The sequence below is a fragment of the Wasmannia auropunctata genome, unplaced genomic scaffold (genome assembly GCF_000956235.1).
Source record: "Wasmannia auropunctata unplaced genomic scaffold, wasmannia.A_1.0 LD336076.1, whole genome shotgun sequence".
In the NCBI taxonomy this organism is placed as follows: domain Eukaryota; kingdom Metazoa; phylum Arthropoda; class Insecta; order Hymenoptera; family Formicidae; genus Wasmannia; species Wasmannia auropunctata.
In genome coordinates, this window is record NW_012026814.1 from 2,435,322 (window position 1) to 2,456,009 (window position 20,688).

The 20,688-nt window shown below is 39.9% G+C and overlaps 1 protein-coding gene across 6 annotated transcripts; it reads left to right on the forward strand.

The window, feature by feature from the left end:
• Nucleotides 1-8,386: 8,386 nt before the first annotated feature.
• LOC105449279 (protein charlatan) lies at nt 8,387-20,021 on the forward strand. 6 transcript variants are annotated; one of them, XM_011688403.1, is made up of 9 exons: nt 8,387-8,596; nt 12,295-12,481; nt 12,984-13,169; nt 14,290-14,597; nt 15,670-16,250; nt 16,510-16,809; nt 17,208-17,312; nt 18,308-18,608; nt 19,244-20,021. In XM_011688403.1, exons 2-9 carry the CDS (start codon nt 12,394-12,396, stop codon nt 19,271-19,273), a joined length of 1,899 nt encoding a protein of 632 aa, XP_011686705.1. In that variant the 5' UTR covers nt 8,387-8,596; nt 12,295-12,393; the 3' UTR covers nt 19,274-20,021. The 6 variants fall into 6 exon arrangements, with proteins under 6 accessions (XP_011686705.1, XP_011686704.1, XP_011686701.1 ...); XM_011688399.1 differs by adding an exon at nt 8,799-8,906 and having other exon boundaries at nt 8,388-8,596; nt 18,308-20,021; XM_011688402.1 differs by having other exon boundaries at nt 16,516-16,809; nt 18,308-20,021.
• The last annotated feature ends 667 nt before the right edge of the window (nt 20,022-20,688 follow it).

Sequence of the window (20,688 nt, forward strand, 5' to 3'; positions counted from 1 at the left end):
TATGAAATCATTAAGTTCCGATATTTTAAATAGTTCACAATAACAAATCCTAAGAAGAGAACAGGACAATCTATTCGCGTGTGGCAATACGATAAAGTTAAGCTTTAGTCAAAATAAGCTGGTTGTACGATAATTGACACATAAGCCTTCAAAAAGCAACCAATTAGTTCGGATACGATTGTCGTACGCTCAGCTGCACGTATCGATTGGCTTGTATTTTCAGCGTGGCCCGGCGATGGCGATATCGAAGTGAGAGATGTAGCCGGAGATTTATTATTCTTCCGTTCGCTGTTCCGTTCGAGGTCTCCGGTATTTAAAATTCATGATCGCCAGACGGCTGTGCTGACCGATATTGGATTCCCGGAGAAAGTCTAAGGAGAGGATTAAACCCTTAATGCCATATTTAAGAACGCGATCTCAATTCGAAATTAGTATATTTCCGATCGTTTTTCAGTAGGTTTTGACGTTTTCCAATTGCAGTTCTGCTCATAACATTCTTGGTTTTAGAGCAAATCAATAATTTAGCTGCGCATATTTTCACGTTGATCATACATTGTCTTTCTCTCTTCTTTTTTAAAAATTACACAAGAGATATGATATAGCGATAACAAATATTAACAAATATTACCAATATTTTATTGCAATAATAATAAAAAATCAGGAGATATTTATTTCAAAGGCAAATATCGCAAAGATCAACTTTGATACAGTTCAGAATCTTTGCATCTGTTCCTATTTCGCTAAACGAAAAAGAAGTGTAATTCGAACAAACGAGTGAAATTCTGAGCGCATGTATTTACTTCAATGTCCAAATCTGGCAAAAATATTCAACGCGGCTTGCTCATTCTTGCAATATAAAAGAGATTCGCGGAACGAAGTTTGGGTGTATGCCTGCACATGCACGTAACGGCGTGCGGCCCTTTATTTTTACACTGTGTTGTATATCGATGACCCGCTCTCCGTGCGGCCTCGCGCGATAACGACTACATCGGACAGTCGCTTATAGGGGATGTGGGTAGAGGTTGATAAACAGCGGCGGGCACTGGCGTAAAGTGTACACGTGTATCCTAGAGTAAACGTGGTTGGGGCGCATACGAATGAGCCGCGTGAAGATGAGAGGAAGAGAGAGAAAGGCGTGGAGGAAAGAGAGAGAAAGATGGATATGAAACAATTGGGAAAGGAAATCGAAATTGGACAATCGGGATCGCGGAGATTGGGAAGGGGGGCCGTCGTTTAATCATTTATAGCGCGGCGATACCTATATGAAATCGGACGCGGATTTACGCGAGCGCGGCGATTTAGAGTGGTCAGGAAATAGAAGCCGGAAATCGAAGAGAGACCACGCGCAAAAACCGCGTTTCGAGCGGCTGGCTCGTAAAACACACCGCGCGGTTTGTATACGAGGTGAATTCCATTCCGTAATCTGGCGGGTCGTCTTTCTGAAAACGAGACTTCGGTTACGAGATAATATAACGATGCAAATTTCAATAATCCTCTCGGCGATTTGTTTTGGCAGACATTGTGGAAACAAGAGCCGATATTTACGGAGAACACTGCGAAATTTAGGAAACATTGCTAGGCGATTAATGAATTTTGCATAAGTTAGTTTCAAAATAGCTTAAATATAAATAAGATCTTGTATCACCAAGCCATGCATATCCCCGCAAAACGCGTTACAGGATTGTGTTTTTAATAGAATATTATATAATATTTTAATAAAATATTATTAATGTAATAATTAAATAAAAATAATATTGGAAATTAATTCATATTAATTTTACAATGCTTACTAAAGAGTTTAAACTTGATCATTAATTAATGATACTAAAAATGAGAATAATAAATAAATGATTTACGTTTATTAATTATTACTAGGTTCATTTTTGATAGTCGTTATTAAACAGAATAACACTTCTGCTGGAATGTATAGTTTGGCACGGAGAATGATTGACATTTTTTAATACAATTTTATATGTCGGTTTCTTCTCATCACACCCCTCAGATGCAAATACTGTCGCTGCGTTTAAAACGATTCTGAAACGGCGATAGTGTTTACGCATAGCTGCGTGTCAACATGTCAATGGCCCAATGGTGTTGGCTTCATGCAGCACGCAATCGCGGAGCACGTGCAAGCTGCAAGCTCCCGTTTTCCCTCCTCTCGCAAGCTTCGCCCGATAATCCCGTAAATTTATTTCGATCGGGGCAAGTGTATGCGCATATTCAAATGAATTTGTTATGCCCCCTACGTGAACATTGAACGAATGGCAAGCTGCAAATATTTCGAGCGAGATTCTAACCGGTGATAATAGAGTCCTTGTTCATGTTATTATACTATGCTATTTCAGAATTAATTTGCAATAATCCAATTCTATACTGGGATAATTTAAGCACGGTTGAATGCAATCGGTTTTCAATATCCAATCCGGCTACATTGTTTATTTGCATGTTACTAAATTAGAAGAGGCTTCGTAAACTCCGAAAATTAGACCGTTAATTACGTTGAGAATATACGTAGGAATTTTTATTATTATTATAGCTTTTTAAGCTTCCCGTTTCACAGAATTAACTGCGACGTTCGCCATGTGTGTTAAATCACCCTTCGGGGGAAGATCAGCGCGACTCCATTACTGTTCCGTGCTGAGTCTTTAATCCTTTCTTAAGATAGACGTAACGATTACAAGTACGTTCACGTCCCTTGGCTCTTACCTCTATCATGTTCCATGCATCCGAAAGCGAGCCCAGCTCGCTTTCCGCGTCTTCAGGATCAATCTAATCGGCGCGTGACCGGCGCGGCGCCGAGATGCGGGGGTGCGGGTGCGGGCACGGCCGCGGGTGCACCGTGCCCGCGTTCGCGAGTGTCCCTTCCGATATGCGATCGTTCCTTTAGCCCGGTCCTCCCGCGGAGCCGCCTCGCCGGGCCTCGCCCGAAGCCCGCATGCTCCCAGCGCGCACCAGTACCCCTCAGTCGAAACCGCGTAACAGCCCAGCGTATGAATCCTTCACGGACTCGCGGATGGACACATAGGTGCACGCACCACCGAGCAACCAGCCGCCAAGCGGTTTCCTCGCCTCGCGATCGGGCGAGGCGCTACTACGCCGACGATGATGGCGACGTCGCGCGACGACACTGAACAACGGCGGACCCCAATAAGCGGAGGGTTACGTCGTCGACGTCGCGCATGATATTTCATCCATTTCCCGCCTTCTTCCGCTTTCTGCTGCCGCTGATTGTCCGTCGTTTTTCCCTCGGCGATCCTCTTCGTTAATACCACCCGCGCCACGATACCACTCCACCACCGTCACCCTCTCACGGCGCCCTCCACCCTTCTCTCTTAACGGGACAGCCGCGCGCGCGGATCGACTGGCCGAGTCGGAGAGGTAGGAGAGAAAGGGAGAGAGAGATAGAGAGAGAAAGAGAGAGAGAGAGAGAGAGAGAGAGAGAGAGAGACGAGAGTGCGCGGATGCGAGACCCACAGAGAGGAACAGGAAGTGAAAATCTTTCGCTACCGATGGCGTTTGCTCTCAAGGATCAGCGCGATACGATCGAGCGAATTTGTCGCGCCCCATAGAGATATGTGGTATCTCAGAGTCCGAAAATTCGTTTGTTCGGTCAGCCAACCGGGACCGAATCCTTGAACTTTTAGGGCGATGACGATGACAACGACGTTGAGAACGGCGAGACCGTCGCACGCGATCGACTCATCACATTCCTCAATTACGCTTTACGTTTTAAAGGTGCGGCTGCGTCGCGCCGTGCCATGCTCTCGGGCCAATGCCGAATCTCACGTTGAACATCTCTTTTCTTCGTGGCTGACCTAGGCAGCTGTATCGCGATATCGCAGTTTTCGTTCCCCGTTACGTTTGACGGAATTATAAATAGGTACTCGCGCCTGTTAGAAGATGTTGCGCGAGGCGCTGGCGCGGCCAAGCTTAAATGTCTCCGCTGCTGCCGCTGGCTCGGATCGCTGCTGATACTACCGCTGCGTCTGCCTATGTTCCTGATGCTGTTGATCGTGCTGACAGGCGCTCGTCCCGCGTACTTCGCACGCGCGAGCGCGGAAGAAGACGCAAGGAGGAAAGAGATAGGTAGGGAAGAGAGAAAAGTAAGAAGAGAGAAGGGAAGATGATGAAAGGAAATAGAGAGAGAGAATGTTAAAGCGTGTTTGGTTAAGCAGAAGGAGAGGAGCGTTGAAAGTAAGAGCGTGATGTAGTAGGAAAACAGATGAGGCAAAGAGAGACAGAAAGGGAAGAGAGAGAGAGAGAGAGAGAGAAAGGGAAGGAGAGTGGAGCGTAAGCGAGTCGATGCGCCGGTTATTGATTGGCAGCGGTCGCGAGACCAGAGAGAGAGACGAACCCGCGCGATGTCACGCCGGCAAGGTAGACTGCTGAAGGCTATCCTCGTGCTAGCTTCTCGTAGACTGACCGCTTGGTATCGGAAGACTTCCGGTCGAACGTTGATCGTTGCCTCCGCTAAATCGGTCGTACGGGAAAAGCTTCTTAGGAAGATTAGTTTCAGGAAGAGATTCGAATTTATTGACAATTATATTGGAAGCTGTCAATCCTTTTTCGCACGATTTCGAACGAGGTGCAGCTTGTGCTGTTTTTGGAGCACATTCGACGTTTCTTTGTATAGACGTTTGTCGGAAACAAGAGCTGATGAATGTGATTGCAATGGAAGCGACGTAGAATCTGACGGCGGGAGTTTGCGAGCGAAAAAAATCGTCGATTGACACGGCCTGAGAGAGAGTGTATACGTTCGAAGTAGGAAGATCGAAATCGATATTCGGATATGCACCGCCACAATCGATCGCCGCGATTCTCCCTCGATTTGTGTCGCGCGTATACGGTAACACTTATCACTGCTACGTCCGCGTGTTGTATCTTATCCTTTTATCTTATATCTTTTTCTCTCCCTTTCTCTCTCTCTCTCTCCCTCCCTCTAGCTCTTTTTCACTGTCCGATGCGGCGTTCGAAGGCGTATCCGGTATTATCGCGTGTCCTCTCCTCGCCGCTTTTTTTTTCGCGCCGCTCGCCCTCGCTCCACTTTACGCGCGTCCCCCGTTATTACGCGGGCAACGGTTGGAGAAAAGCCACCGGGAGCTTTGGAGCTCCGCGACCCGCGAGGAGCTATCGTCCGGAGTTCGGCCAATATGGCGATTACACGCGCTTACACGGTGCCTTGGCCACCACTGCCTGCCCGTTTCGCGGACGATTCCAGCGACGCCGACGCGAAGCGCCGCGACGCGAAGCTACCCGGCGCGGACGTGTCTCCGCAGACCGACGCCGACGCTGTTACCATCATAGAACGCCGACGCCGACGCCAACGCCGACGCCAACGACGCCGACGCGATGGTCGAGCCATCGGCCGATGTACGAGCAACCGTCGCCGCTGTCGCCGGCGGTGCTCGTACTCGTGATCCTTGCGTGCGAATGACCCGTCGATGCTTTCGCGATTCCTCGCTATCACAGAAGCTTCGTTACGACCGTGATTCGCCACGATGAGTAATTGTATCAATGATCGCGACGACGGAAATCCGTGTGCGTGTAACTCGATTAGAATAGAGCGCGGAATAAAAGCAAGAGCATAAATCGGAAACATTACAAAATAATGCAGTGGAATGTTCTCTTAATGGTAACACTAATCCTACTAATAGTTATGATGAATTACCAATACACGGTAGACGTAATTAATTACCACGCTTTTCGCATTTCAAGCACGGAAAGTAAAACGAAAGCTGAAACAGAATATTGGTTTAGTAATAAACAAGTAGTAACGTTAAGAGACGAAAATAAAATTTTATCCTGAAAATATATTAAGAGAATCTGTTACATAAATGAACAAAATCGTTTGATAAACAGATTGCTGTAACTCTTGAAAAAACAGCTAAATTTCGGTAAAATATAATGAAATAATGAATAGAGAGAGCTTGAAAGCGCGTTCTAATTTACATGATATAACTGTTTACATTAATAATAATAACTATTTATATTAATATATTAATATATTAATATTGTAATAACTATTGTATATATAAAATGATGATCATAATCATGTTATTGCTAATTATATTATATAATTATGTATTATTATATCTTTTAAGATAAAAACCTATTGTATTTGATGATATATTCGAAATTGTCACTGTTCTTTTTTCCGTCGGAAAAAGCAAATTCTTTCGCTAGACAATCTTTGAATTTAATATCGATCCTTTATAATTTCAAACCATTATTAACGTAAACAGAAATCTTCTTAATACAGTATGGCATATTAGTGCACGCAATTGCAAAAATAGAATGTAGTCCTATTTTTAGAAATTATTTACAATTTCAATCTTGTTTCGTTTATTCAGTAAAAATCACGGTGAACATTGATGTCAAAAGTGTTAAGAGTTAAAACTATCAATTCTCGGTTGGTTGAAACTATCTTTCTCTCGGTGAACTTTGAATCTTATATAAAGCGCAGTTAATAATAGATTAATAAACAGCTAATAATAAAAGTGATATAAGAGAACTAGAAGAAAGCGAAAGCAAAACGCATTTGTGGCAACGATAATGTGAGGATATTTTTGCAAAATATGGATATAAGGCTCTTTTATAATTATAAATATCATCGCATTCTGAAAGGAGGCGCGCCTGTACGCAAAAATAAATAGAGACACGAGCATCGCCACGGGCGTCGCAGACCTATGCTTAGATTTTTATGGTAATCTCTCGTCGTGTATTTTAGGGATATTACGTTTTCGTGGCAAATCTCATTTTCCTATCCCTCTCCCACCCTCTCCCGTCCCTCCCACAACCGATGCCGTCGTCCTTGGCACATCGCCGTTTTAGCGGCTTTTAAGTTAAGTAGTTCCGCGTTTGTGGTGCGAGAGCGGAAATTTCTCTCGCGCTAAAGTACCATCTCCTCCTTCCGTCCGCGGCGCGGCGTCCGATCGATCACGCGAACGCGGCCAATACCAGACATCATCATCCCTCCGTCAGTTTTTTCTATCTCGCGTCTACGTAAGGAAGAGACGGGCGACGCGCGAGCGTAAGGGAATGTCGGAACAGGGGGTAGGGATCAATACGGCGACGTCAGGTAGTGGCCCGATGCACTCGTCGTTCCTAAATTGCGACTCGGATGCGGATGCAGATGTATCTCCCCGTTCGCTCCCGTTGAATGATCCGCGCTCGTCCGTGTACGGGGCGGCCTCCGGCTGCATGATAACGAAGTGACGGGGTGCTGGAAGTTAATTTCAGACCCGCGTCACGGAACGTTACACATGGTAACGCCGGGCGGAATGTAAATGAAGGTTGCCGGAGCGGCAGGAGCCGCTGGTACAACACCTCTCGTACTCTCGGTAGGGAACCAAGAATGCCGACCCAGAACCCAAACTGGTTCTGGGAACAGTCGGTTTGGTCGACTGCTTGCTTATCGGCTGAAGTGGGCTTCTGGTATACCAGTGCTCTTGCCTTGGATATGCTAGCTCTGCGTTTACGTATATGCCAGCGGTGTCTTCTAAAGATATAAAGCTACCGATGATATTAAAAATCTTCTATTCATACGATATGTTATAGTATCATTCGTTAATCTTGAATGGAGTGCTATTAGAAATATAAAGATTTTGATACAGTTTTCAGAATAATTTTTATTTGTATTCTTTACGAGAAAACGATACGAAACTCGATCAACATAAATCTTCTCTAGAGCCTAATCTTTGTTAGAGGCCAAATCTAATGAACAATTGTATTAGTAATATTGTTGGCATGCATTTCATCATGTTCGAAAAAATAGAAATTTGTGTAATGTCTGATAATTTGTGAGTGTCTGAAGCATTCTTTTCTTTTTTTTTACCTTTATCAAATAAGAATTTTCCTGCCAGTCTCAAAGGTCTTTGCGAATCGAATATCTTTCAACTTTCTCTTTTCGGATACTATTATGAAGTTTCAAAAAAAAAAATTTAGGGTGAAAAGGACGACATGCTAAGAAATCTACAAGCACGCATTCCTTCAAATTTTAGACCCTTCAGAAGTTCTCTGAAAAAGGATTTGAACGGTCTTCAAGGCCTCCCCTTCCTTCCAACTCTCTCTTTCTTTTTCACTACCTAATTCGCCCCTAGAGTAGAGAGCTGCTCGGCTGCGTCGTGAACACGTGTAGAGAGAGACGTATATAGCCTGTGCAGGGAGGTTCGAAGTTCGAGGCTCGAGGGCGGGTATAACTATGTCTTGTTGTGTAGGTATATGTATGTAAGACAGAGTCTACACATACACGCACAAACGGGTCTATCGTCGCCAGCTGTTGATGTGTGGTGGACTGTTGGATGTATGGTGGTGGGAGGGAGGGGAGTGGGAAACAGGCTCGACTGCTCCCCCTAATGCTGGAGGATTGAATGGGCGAGGAGGGTGGTATTGGGTTCCCTCACGCCACCACCCACACACCACTGCTCCCAACCCGCCTGAGCCACCCACTTCTGTCCGCCTGCCACCCCGCCTGCCCACCCACTCGCCACCCGACTGCCGTCGAGGAAACAACCTGCAACCGAACCAGCATAACGTTTCCTCGAACAACGATTTTCGTCAGCGTCTTGCACTTAGTCTTTGTCAGCGGCACAAACACGTAAGTAATTTTTAAGGTCTAACGTGCTTTTACATCCATGCTCCGTGCTCCTCCGTGTATCTTCACCGCGTTCGTGTGCCGTGAGAGCCGTCGTCGTGTTCGGCGTCATCATCGTCCAGCGTCAGTACGATATCACATCTCGAACAGTATCTTCACCGAGGATGTTCCTTTCGAGACGTATATATTGCTTCGCTTCTTCTAGCGGGAGTACTCCGGATTATACGTCGAAAACGAACGATCAGGGAAAAGTGCAGAGTGTGGGGCGATGAGAAAAGCGATGTGAGAAGTAATAGCAAGTGGAGAACCGAATGTGAGTGCGATTACGAATGATGACGAGCCGTGGCGCGAACGAGAGCGAGAGGAGAGGCTACCGCCGCGCGGCCGACGTATTGTGTATCGCGAATAGGCCGCACGCGAATACCCATCGAGACGCGCGGAGCGCGCGGCTATATGTGCGACGTCTCGACGTCCGTGTGTTCGTCGGTGTTTCGACGGGTAGCGCGCAGTGAGGCAGACGGAGAGAGATGCCGGGTGTCCATGTGTGCTCTGGAAGCGCGCGTGTGCGCGCGGGGGCGGCCATTCGCGGGTGCTCCGCGATATCGTACACGATGCCGAGCGCGGCCGACGGGCCGGCGGCATTCGATGCGGCTTTTCCCGCGACGTGTGCACGCGTTCACGGCAACGGGACGAGAACGAGCGCTGTTAGAATCGACGCTTTTGCGCGTTCCGCCGCGTGTAGAAACGGCGGAAAGCGGAGCGAAAAGAAGGGATCTTTCGGTTGAACACGAACAACCGTGTATGCGTGTGTTCAGTCGCATTATGTATGTGTGCACGATTGTACATGTGCATGCGCGGGCGCGGAGGAGACCTGCCTGACGTCCTTGGTTAGCCGGCATAATTTCCGGATGAATTTGAATGGAGCACTGCGCGTGTCTTCTCTCTCTCTCCCTCTCTCTCTCTTTCTCTCTTTCTCTCCCTATCTTATTTTATTTTCTCGATTATTCTCACTCTCTCGCTCGATTTCTCTCTCTCTCTCTTTCTTTCTTTCATTCCCTCTTTCTTCATCTATCTGTCTGACTCTTTCTCTCTTTCTCGGGGACTATGTCTTTGCCTTTATTCCGACCGACCATATTCCCGCCGCTGTGTCATCTCTCCTTCTTCTTCCTTCGGGCTTCTTTATTCCTTCTCTCTGCGCCATAAAGTGGAGGTTCTCAACCAGCGCCAGAAACGTGAAGCTCCACTAGTACGTTCTAGAACACCCTCTACGTTCCACCATCTGTCGTTTCTAGGGGACGTGCCCCCGATCGGTGGCGGAGGGGCATATTGATTTATTCTTCGCAGTAACCCCTTCCACGCATAGAAACGTTCTTGCTTCCCCCTCTGTGTACATATACAGATCCGATCTTGGTATATGCGCACGCACACGTAGCACGGGGTTACCAGCGGGGTTGCTCGTCTCCCCCTCTCAGTTACTCGAGCAGCAATCGTGACGATCAATACACGCTAGCTCCTTCCTCTTTCCGGATGCTGTCGCCACCCCTGCAGAACACAGTGCTAATAATTCTTTTGTATGCATCACTTGATCGAAATCAATCGAAACACGGTATTTATGAGAAAAAGCAAAAGAGATGATACCAATTGAAAAACCTCAATTTATGATAAATCCGAGAAAACACATATAAATCCATTAGAAATCCATCTGCGAGCAAAATAGAACAGTTAAAATTTGAAATACGAGAATGTACGCCTCTCTTAAATATTTCTTATTAAATTTTAACGTAATAGTAAAAATAATTATCTTGTTAAAAGTAAAGACTTAATTAAAGAGAAACAGAAAGAGGGAGATAATTTTATATATTTATTTTAATTTTGATAGAACATCATGCAAAATTTAAAAAACTTAATAATTAAGAGAGAAGTATTACTCTTTAAAGAGAAATTGCTTTTATTTATTTAAATATTATAATGCATAACAATTTTAAGAAAGTAGAAAGCTTTTTTTATACTATATGAGATTATACAGAATTTAAAAGGAACTCTCGCAGCTAATAAAATAAATTGATTAATGTAAAAAAAAACCATCTAACTACATTTGAAAACGCAGTTACGTATTACAAATGCATCATTGTATTCGTGTACAAAATTATTATTAGCGTTAACAAAAAATTAGACGTCATTCTACTTTTAAACGTTTTTCCATATCTCTCCATGCCGTATCTCTCCATTATCGATTGCAAGAGAGATATAGCCCTTTCGAATCGCGTGACTCACTTTATATATCGTCTAACTATTCTGAATCTAATCTTGCAGCAACCCGCAAAAGTCATTAAGACATCCGTTATAAAATTTTGCACATTATTCTCCTCATTCTCTCTACCACGCTTCTTCTTCGCACTTAGTTCTTATGAAACATCGCTCCGATAATTCGCTCTGAATGTATTGATTCTCCATTTATGATATAAACATTATAAACGCACGAAGGGAATTTGCTCAAATACTGTCAACAAAGCTTTTACGTTCTCATTTTCGTTTATCATTCTCTTATGACTCATCATAACGATTTTCATTTAGCCATCCACCAAACACAACGATATTAATGCTAATATCTGCACCATTATATGAAAAATATAATTTCAAATCTATATTATGAAAAATATTTTTTATTAATATATTAATGTACACAATTTTATCTATCAATTATTAAAATCTGTTGTATTAAAAATTTGTCGTAATTTTGGTAATTCTTTTATAATTGTCTTAGACGAATAAAAGAAAAGCAATTTTTTTTATCCAATTTTCTACTTTCATTTAAACACATAAAGCATCGTAAACATAATGGAAACAATGGAAAAATAATAATCAGCTTTCATTTCCATTTATAAATAATAATCAAGGTTATTTATCTAAATCAGTCTACAAATATTTAAACTTGTTATTAAGGTCATTTCTTAACGGTGAAGATGATAATAATGTAATAGAAGAAAATATTCAAAGTATTTCAAAAATTTAGAATACAACTGTCCTCGAGATAACTAACATTTTTCGTGACAATTATTCGCGAGCGCTGACTGCAATTATATGGAATCTTGAAAAATTTGTCTGTTTAATTAATATAATATTATAAAAATTATTTAGAACAAAACGCAAAAATGAAAATTTATATATTCTTCACAATTATAAAGAACCAGGGCCATTAGTCAAATGATGAAGAGCGACGGACATGTTTAAATATTGGAAAGAAAATATGCCAAACAATGGCATTTTCAACAAAATTTGGCTCATCATATGTCTATCGCGCAAAGAAATGTTTTTAATATAATCAAATAACTGCGTTACTATGGCGTTACTACGCCGAAAATTTTTCGGACTTAGTTTCAACAGAATGCGTGAGCAATTTGTAAAAGTAGATTAACATAACTTATTTTGCATATTGTACGATTAAAAAAAAACGATAACAAATTTTCGATTTTGCTTAGAATAAAAGTGCAGCTTCGATGAAAAAAATATTTTTAAAATGTATTAAAGACCTGTGAGATCTAAATAAATAAATTGTTCTGGATACTTTGTTAAAATCGTAGAATGTAGAAATAATGAATATATTTCTTGGTATTATAAACTGGCCTGTGACTGTATTGTTGTGAAATACAATAGACTTATTGTTAGCAAATTGAAAAGAGAAATTCTTTTTTCATGTTTAGGTCTTTGGTGACTCATCGAGCAGGTACCTAAACTGCGTCTGGGTCACAAAGAAAAAAGGTTTATTACTTTGCAAACTGTGACCGTTGTAGTTCCTTAAAATGGAAGGAAACGGCACGAGAATGGACTACGAAGATATGTTCAGAGAAATTACCAAAAAACTTTATGGCGAGGATCCCGATCACCGAAGTATGCTAAGATTTCATTTAAAATCTTGTAGAATAAGTTAAAAATAATTATTGTTTTACTGATTCTCTAAATATCATCAGTTATTAATTGTATTTATTAAAAAAAAGAATAAATTGTATAATATCGGGAAATTTGCAATAGAAAATAATTTAAAAATTTATTTATAATATAAATGCATGGTGAACATCTCTTTTTACTTAACACGTATACATCATAGGAATGCAATCGGAATTGTATGCCCTCCATGCAATTCATCATTCACAACTGTTCGAGATTCAAAGTAAACTCAATCTTAATTATTTAATGTTAACGTTCACCAATCAAGAAAATTCTATTTTATAATTGGCAATTTAATTAAACATTCCAAAATTGTATTTATTCTCACGTGATAATTACTGGGTTGATGCGATTTAACAAACGTGCTTCATAAAAACACGATGTGTTTCTTTCGTCATTAAACGTGAAGAGTTTAATACAATTTATCACAATTTCGTTGATGCAGCATCGAGCGTGCAGAACGAGTTCGAAGCGTCAGTTTCCTACAAAAATGACGATGATACCGGAAACGGTACTGATGGTAGTGACGATGGAAACTGGACGTACGAGGACGAACCACTTAAAGGAACCGACGGTAGTCGAATCGCAGCTTATCATGCCGGGAAAGCTATATGGCGATGCGACGAGTGTGGTAAATATACACACGGAAAAAATTGATATGAAAAAATTAATATATTACAACACTTATTCTTTATGTTTGAAAAAAAAATGCATGTGAATTTAAGTTATATTGATGTTACACAGCATACATCTGTTAAGGTATGCTCATCAGCACGGTTATCATAATCATAGTGTTTAGGATAAATAACATTCGGTTAGAATGTTATTTATATCTTTACATATGTGGTTACCTCAACCGAAGCATTAGGTATTGTTATCTCTCTAATGTGGTCTGCACATATAACAAATAATTGAGAGATATAAATGCTCTTACAATATTATACAACGAATGAAATTTAAATACTCGGGCGTATCCAGAAACATTGCATAAACCTTTCTAAAAATTTTTTTGCGAGACTAACTTGTTTACGATCTCACGCTTAAAGGTCTAGATCGATAGAGTACACAGGGTATAGTTGAGTAATTTTCTATCCAATAGTGTAAAAAGTTTAGCTGATACAAGATAAAAATAAGTTGATTAGCTGGGGTAGATAGCGAGAAAGGTCCCCTTGCTAATTACCGATCGTACCGTTTTGAACGATGACGATACATTTTTCGCTTACACTTATTTCTTCGATTTACACTGGAAAAGATAAAATACTTTGCTAAACTTTCTTGAATATTGTTATACATTTACTTTTAAAAAATAGAAAACAAGAGTAAAAATTTGTGTTTACTTGTATTGAATAAATAATATCATGTCGAATTCAGTTATAAGAAAATAGATCGAATTTGTGATAAAATGTCGATAATAATAATAATATAATATTTTAGTATATCATAAAACAGCGGACCTATTTTAATATCGTGGTCCGTAAACCTTTTGAAAAGAAATTTAATAAATTATAAATAGTTAAAAATTTATTCGCTTTATATGTTTTATCTTATTTATTTGAATGTCAAATTAGTCTTTTCGCGTTTATAGTTTGATGATTATATAGTTAAATATAACAGATATAATTTTAATTATATCAAATTATTAACTATATAATTATATAATTAATTATACTTAATTATACTTAATTGAGTTAATTATATTAATTTAATTTATATAGATTTCGAAATTAAATCGACTTTATCCATTTTAATAGGAGACATTATGTCGAGTGGTCCGCGGGAAACTGCCGAGCACTTTATGGAACTTCACCCGTCGAGAATCCTAGCCGACAGCAGTAGGAACAGGCATCACTCACCACGTAAAGATTATTTGCAAATAGATTTAAAACCCGAAGATGTAGTTATGTATTTAGAACGACTCCGTGAACGCGCCGAACGGGCGGCCCCTCCTTCCCGAAGAACCCAAGAAACGCAAACTGTACCTGCGGCTTTACTGCCGGTGACTTCGAGCTTCCTCTTGCAAGAACTGCCATCCGCTCCTGCGCCACAACATTTGCAACAGGTATCATACAATAAAATACTACTATATAATATACATACATACGTATATACATGGTCTGTCCTAAAAGCAATGAGACCATTTTTGGCGGCCCAATCAGAATCAGGGTCCATTGGACGGAGCCTTTGGTGTGGAATGTCAGGTATACAATCTGACCCTTCTTTGTCAGTTGCCACCGAGCCTTTCTAGCAGTCGAAAGAAAAATTCTGAAGACAAAGCAACGTCCCTATAAGCTGTTCTTAAACATCTTCAACGTTTCGAAACCAAATTTTTCCAGTTTCACGCAGAATTTGATGGCTGCGATTGAGACTGTGCTGTGAATTTTCGCCCAAGACACAAAAATTACAACGCATTTTGTTGACGGTATCGACTGCTAAAAAGGTTCGAAAGCAACTGAGAAGGATTAAACTGTATAGTGTATACCTGATCTCTCGCATTAAAGGCCCGGTTCAATGAATTTACTATCCGACAATTCTAATTGGGCCGACAAAAATAGTCTCATTACTTTTGGAACAGATTATATGTATGTATGTATATATGTATATATATCTGAATATGTTAAAAAAGATAAGATTATCTGAGATAAAATATTGCATCAAATGCTTACTAGCTGTCTCGTAATCTAATTTATAGTAAATTTATAGTAAAAAAATAATTTTATTCAATTCTGAAAGGATGACACTTCTAAAAAATTAATACAAGAATTTTGTTAGTTTTCAAAATGTTTAAGAAAATTAGATTAATAAAAAGACGCGAATAAAAGAAGACAATTTCTTTTTATTTGTCACTCTAATTGTAAGTTGATCGCTATAAATAAAATAAGATAGTGTAACTGTAATAAAAACATAGAAACCAATACGCATTATTGATGCAAACAGATACAATAACAATTAATTTGATACAATAATTTTAATTACATATTTCAGTTTAACTTTGACTTTACTTTCTTCAGCAATCCAAAAGAGATTTAAAAACCAATCGAAAAAAAAACAGCTTTCAATATCTTTGTTTCTCTAGACTGTATGATATATTGTTTGTATATCTTATAATATTAAAGCAGAAAAAATTTTCGCAGAACGCCACCATAATGTCTACTCCTGTTGCGGCATCCACGAGCAGTAAGCGTTATGGCTGTCCGCATTGTCCTTACGGCACTGACAGACGAGATCTTTATACACGACATGAAAATATCCATCGCGAGGAAAAACCGTTTCAATGTTACGTATGCATTAAACCGTTTAATCGCGCGGATCACGTAAAAAAGCACTTCACGAGGATGCATCGCGATCACTCATACGAAGTAACGAGGATACGGAGACACCCGGGAAGCAACGTCCCCAAGCCACTGCAGGATACGACAGCAACGACGGCAACTGTCAGCATGAGCAGCCAACAGCAACCACAGCAACAGCACTTGGGTAATCAATTCGGCTTCGCTAGCAACAAAGGCTATCAGCTACAGCCGAACGCCGCCACATCAGGTGTCAGTACTGGCACTGGCACCACCGGTCTTCATCAAGCGATAATCATGCCTTCTCCAGCGGGTATCGTGCAATCCGACACGAATAATTGTAATACAGGCAGGCGATTGCAAAACGGGGGATGCAATAGTAAGAGTCATCTCAAGGGTGGTTCCAAGAGCACGCAAGAAAAACGGTGAGTTTTACATCTATTGTAATTACTGTAAATTGTATCTTTAAGTTACATCACGTTTCATCCTACTTTTATTTAATTTATGTAATTTTTTCAAGTTATGTTTGAACCGAATTTGTGCAATTTAAAATTCTCGTGTACTTACACGTGGATAAATAAAACGTGACATTTGATAAGAAATCCTTCTGTATACATATATAGTATCGAATTTAACGAATTTAATTAGATTGAAGCTTTTTAATAAAATAAAATTTTTATTAAGATACAGTTGTCCGTACTGCCCTTGGACTGGAGTGGACAATTGGTGTCTAAAGCGACATATGAATACTCATACGAAACCCTTTGGATGCACCTTGTGCGAGTACAAAGCGGCGCGTGCCGAGCGACTTGCGACGCACGTTTTAAAAGTGCACAATAGAAGACAATGTTCGAGGTGCCCGTTTCTCGCCGACGACGCGAACCAATTGCAAATGCATCAGGTGCACGTTCATCGAGCGAGTGTGCCGTCGACATCAACCACACAAAATACAGTACCAAATAATCGTCACCAGCAACCTTTACAGTAAGGCAATCTGTAACTTTGTATTTGATATAGTGAAATATGATGAAGTCATTTGTGCATCTTATATTAGTTGGATTTGACAAAATTCAGCTAGCTGCATCAAAATAATTCTAGATGAGAAAATAATATTGATTCTAAACTCATTAAATTTTCATACAGATTTATTGTACACTCAATAGTACTAAATTTAAATTAAATTACAGTTTTAAACATATAAATATTAAAAATCGTTACTTATTTTTATTCCTTTGCTTAGAAATCGCAATGTTGCGAAGGAATTCTCCGCATAACGAAAATATTCGTAAACTTCCAAGTTCAATCTTCTTGCAGCAGTTTAGAGCACCTTCATTCTCAAGCGAATAATTTACGCGAATATTTATTGCTCATTGGATTTACAGTCCCGTGGGAGGAGGACGACCGCCACCTGGGCCACCAGTTTTTCCAGCTCCGACTCCAGCGATTGCACCTGCTACCACTGTGATACCACCGAGCACTATACTCGGGTAAGTCTCTCACGGCGTTTATCGCCGCTGCACGTGACATTCGGCTTTTTGATTTTTTATTTAATTAATTGCATTTTGTTGCATTTTCCCCATTCTTCTGATTACCATTATAATTGCGCAAAAAATGCCGCACAACATTAAACGGCAAGTTTTTCCGAATTTTACGTTTACTCATCCGGCTAATGTTGGCGCGCTTGGCGACGGGTCACGATTCCTGTACATTAACTTTTTGTCATCGATTCTGATTGTCAGTTATTGCTATTGTACGGACGATTTATGAAGCGTTCGATGATATCTTCTGTAATTGTATTTAATGCGAAATCGATATATATTGATCGTAACCCGTTCGCGATGCGGTCTAACGATTCGTCATCTCGCGTGTCATTATCCACTCCTCCTCCTATATTTTGTTACGTTCTGGCGTCATTTTTTGATTATTTTTAGTTAAAAAAAAAACGAGATCTCTATCGATCTCACATATGTCACCATGTGCACGCTTCGTTTGCTTTCGGTGTCGTAGGCCGCGCGTGCGACTCTGATTGCGTACGCGTAATTGTTGCTGGATGTGTATTCTTATCTAGTTACACAGTTTTGTTTCTCTCACGTTCGTGCTACGACGAACACTCGTACGTTGGTAGAAAAATGACGCGAACGTAACTTATGGAACAGTGCCGCGGTGGTTGCAGCCACGAGATGGTAAAGTCCCCTGCAACTGCAACGACTATGGCATATCCTACGGAGGAGGAGAAGCGGTCGCACCGTCGTATAGGCGGCACCAATGGTGACGACGACGGCGACGACGGCGACGACGACGAGGACGATGACGATATCCGAAGCAATGGTAACCGCGAGGCACGCAGTCGTGATCTCGTCATGTGTCGCTTCTGCCATTTCAAGAACGATAGGGACGATGATCTTGAGTCGTATTTGAACGATCACAATAACGGGAATAGAAATAGCTTTATCGATACGTCTAATAGTAATTTTACATGCAGTTACCAGCTGTCAATGGCGTCGCAAATCGCTGATCGACTTTCGGGATCATCACCGCCACAGGGATTCTTGAGTATGTCGGACGAAAATCAGCTGTCATTAACGTCACAAGCCGCTGATCGACTTTCGAGATCACCGTCATTACAGGGATCCCCGAGTAGGTCGGATGAAAAGGAAAATCATCAGAGGCTGCAAGAGAAACGGTCCCGAAAACAGTCCCGAAAACAGAGTTCGCCCAAACAAGTCATATGGCACCGTGATCATCGAAAGAAATATTTTATACCTGCACTAGGTTCGCAAAATGTAAGACATCAAAAGTTCAAAATTGCTAGTAAGAATGTTCAATTTCACCAGAGGTCGGCATCGCAAAAAATGTTCAAGTGTCACTTGTGTCCGAAATATGCGCCCGCACGAGGGAAAACTCATCGGCCATATCACAGCAAAGCTTCATTGACACTTCACACGCTGTGGCGACATAAACGAGGATCTTGGTCGACCAAGAATCGTGTATTTAAAAACAATTCAGCATCGACCATTTCCTCGATTACGCTTAAGGCAACGTTTTTCACTAACCCGAATTATAGATATGATAGATAACAGCAAAAGAGGCTGGAAATGGCCAAGAGTGTAAAAATTATAATTTTTAACTAATTATAAGCCTTCAAGTTAAATTTAGACAAATTATAATTTTTCATATAAAAAAAATTTGACGAACTTTAATCTATTTAATGGGCAGAATTTGAATTCGGTATATTTTCATTAAAAATGTTTTTAGTAATTTTCTCATTGGAGGAGATTAAAGTGAGAATTTTTGATTCAAACTTTTTTCATAACGCAGAAATATTTTAATTTTTTGCAAAGATAAATTTCATATTCGCATAACGTATCCATATTTGTGACATAACAGTTTACGTTAATAGTGTTTCGGAAACTTGCAGGATGAAGTCTGTGTTCTCGTGGCAAAGTAATGTAGAAACGAAGAAGCGATAGATGGTGACAGAAAGAGAAGTACGAAGTCTGTCTCATTTCCAAAACTTTATCACGAGTGATAAAATCGCTGTGAACAGTGAGTGCGTTCCTAAGAAAGATATTCTGAAAGAGATCGTATTTCTCTCATGTATAAATTAAATTAATAATTTTTAAAATAAAATACTCTTGTTACTTCTGAGACAGATATCGTACACTTGCATCTGAATTGAAAGTATTTTAACATAACGTACATACGAACATGTAAATATGTTTTTTCCACAATAGTCTTAACTGCTTCAATATTAGATAAGATATTCAGAATGATTATAAATGTTACGTAAATGATTTTTTTTAAATATCTCTGAAAGTGTATGGAACGTATACTTTTTATGTAAAAAAAATTGTTTTATAGAAATGATACGAAGCGACGCTGTTGATATTTGATGTGATAATCAATCTTATAAATTACTCACAATCAGTGTATAAATTTGTTTTCATCTACGTCGTTTATATCTTACGTCGCTTTTTTTTAAGATTTCGATTAATGGGTTATTTGAAATTTTAGAAATTGAATGATTGAATGAAATACGATTTCCGCGATTGACTATGTAGCAATTGGCCGTGATTTTTATAAAACTACAGTTTAATGTAAGACGTAAGACGTTTGTACAGAAACATCTTGTTTACGTTATTACGTAAGATATGTCTATTGTGCATGAGAATAAAAGAGATAATTCGCAAATGGAATTGCTCATCTTTTTCTCTAAATTTTTAATTTTTTTAAATAAGTTTTTTTCACACATTTCTCCAGTTTAATCAGTTTTTAAATAGTATATCTTAAGTTTAGTTTGTTAAGTATAACCAAAATATAATTATATTTCCATTTTCAATTAACGCAGTGGCGTTGAAAAGATGATTAAAGTAACAAAACGGGACATAATTTATTTCAAATAATTTCTTATCTATGATAAATAAAAATTATTGGTCGCAGGTATTGTAGCGAAAGAAATCGTTATACCGAATGTTGGTATAAAGTACACAAATGCGGGCACGTGAAGCTTTATATGTGAACCAAAGGTTGTCGCCACCACTTCTATATTTCCACACAGAAAAGCCACACTCGATTTAATGCATAACGTAGTGAGATATAATATTGCAATTTAACAACAGATTATCAAGAATCAGTTTTTATCTTAATTTTTTTTCTTGTAAAAACTACAAATTATTAGTTATTTTACATGAAACAAAAAGAAAAGAGCTGAAAGTTTTTTAATATATCGTATTTATAATTTTTTATATAACAATACAGATACGTATATTTTTAATTTTTTATTTCACGCCATTTTCATTACTTCGCAATGCAATAAGATTCGAGACGAGCATTGCGAAAATATTGCAACAATATCGGATGTTA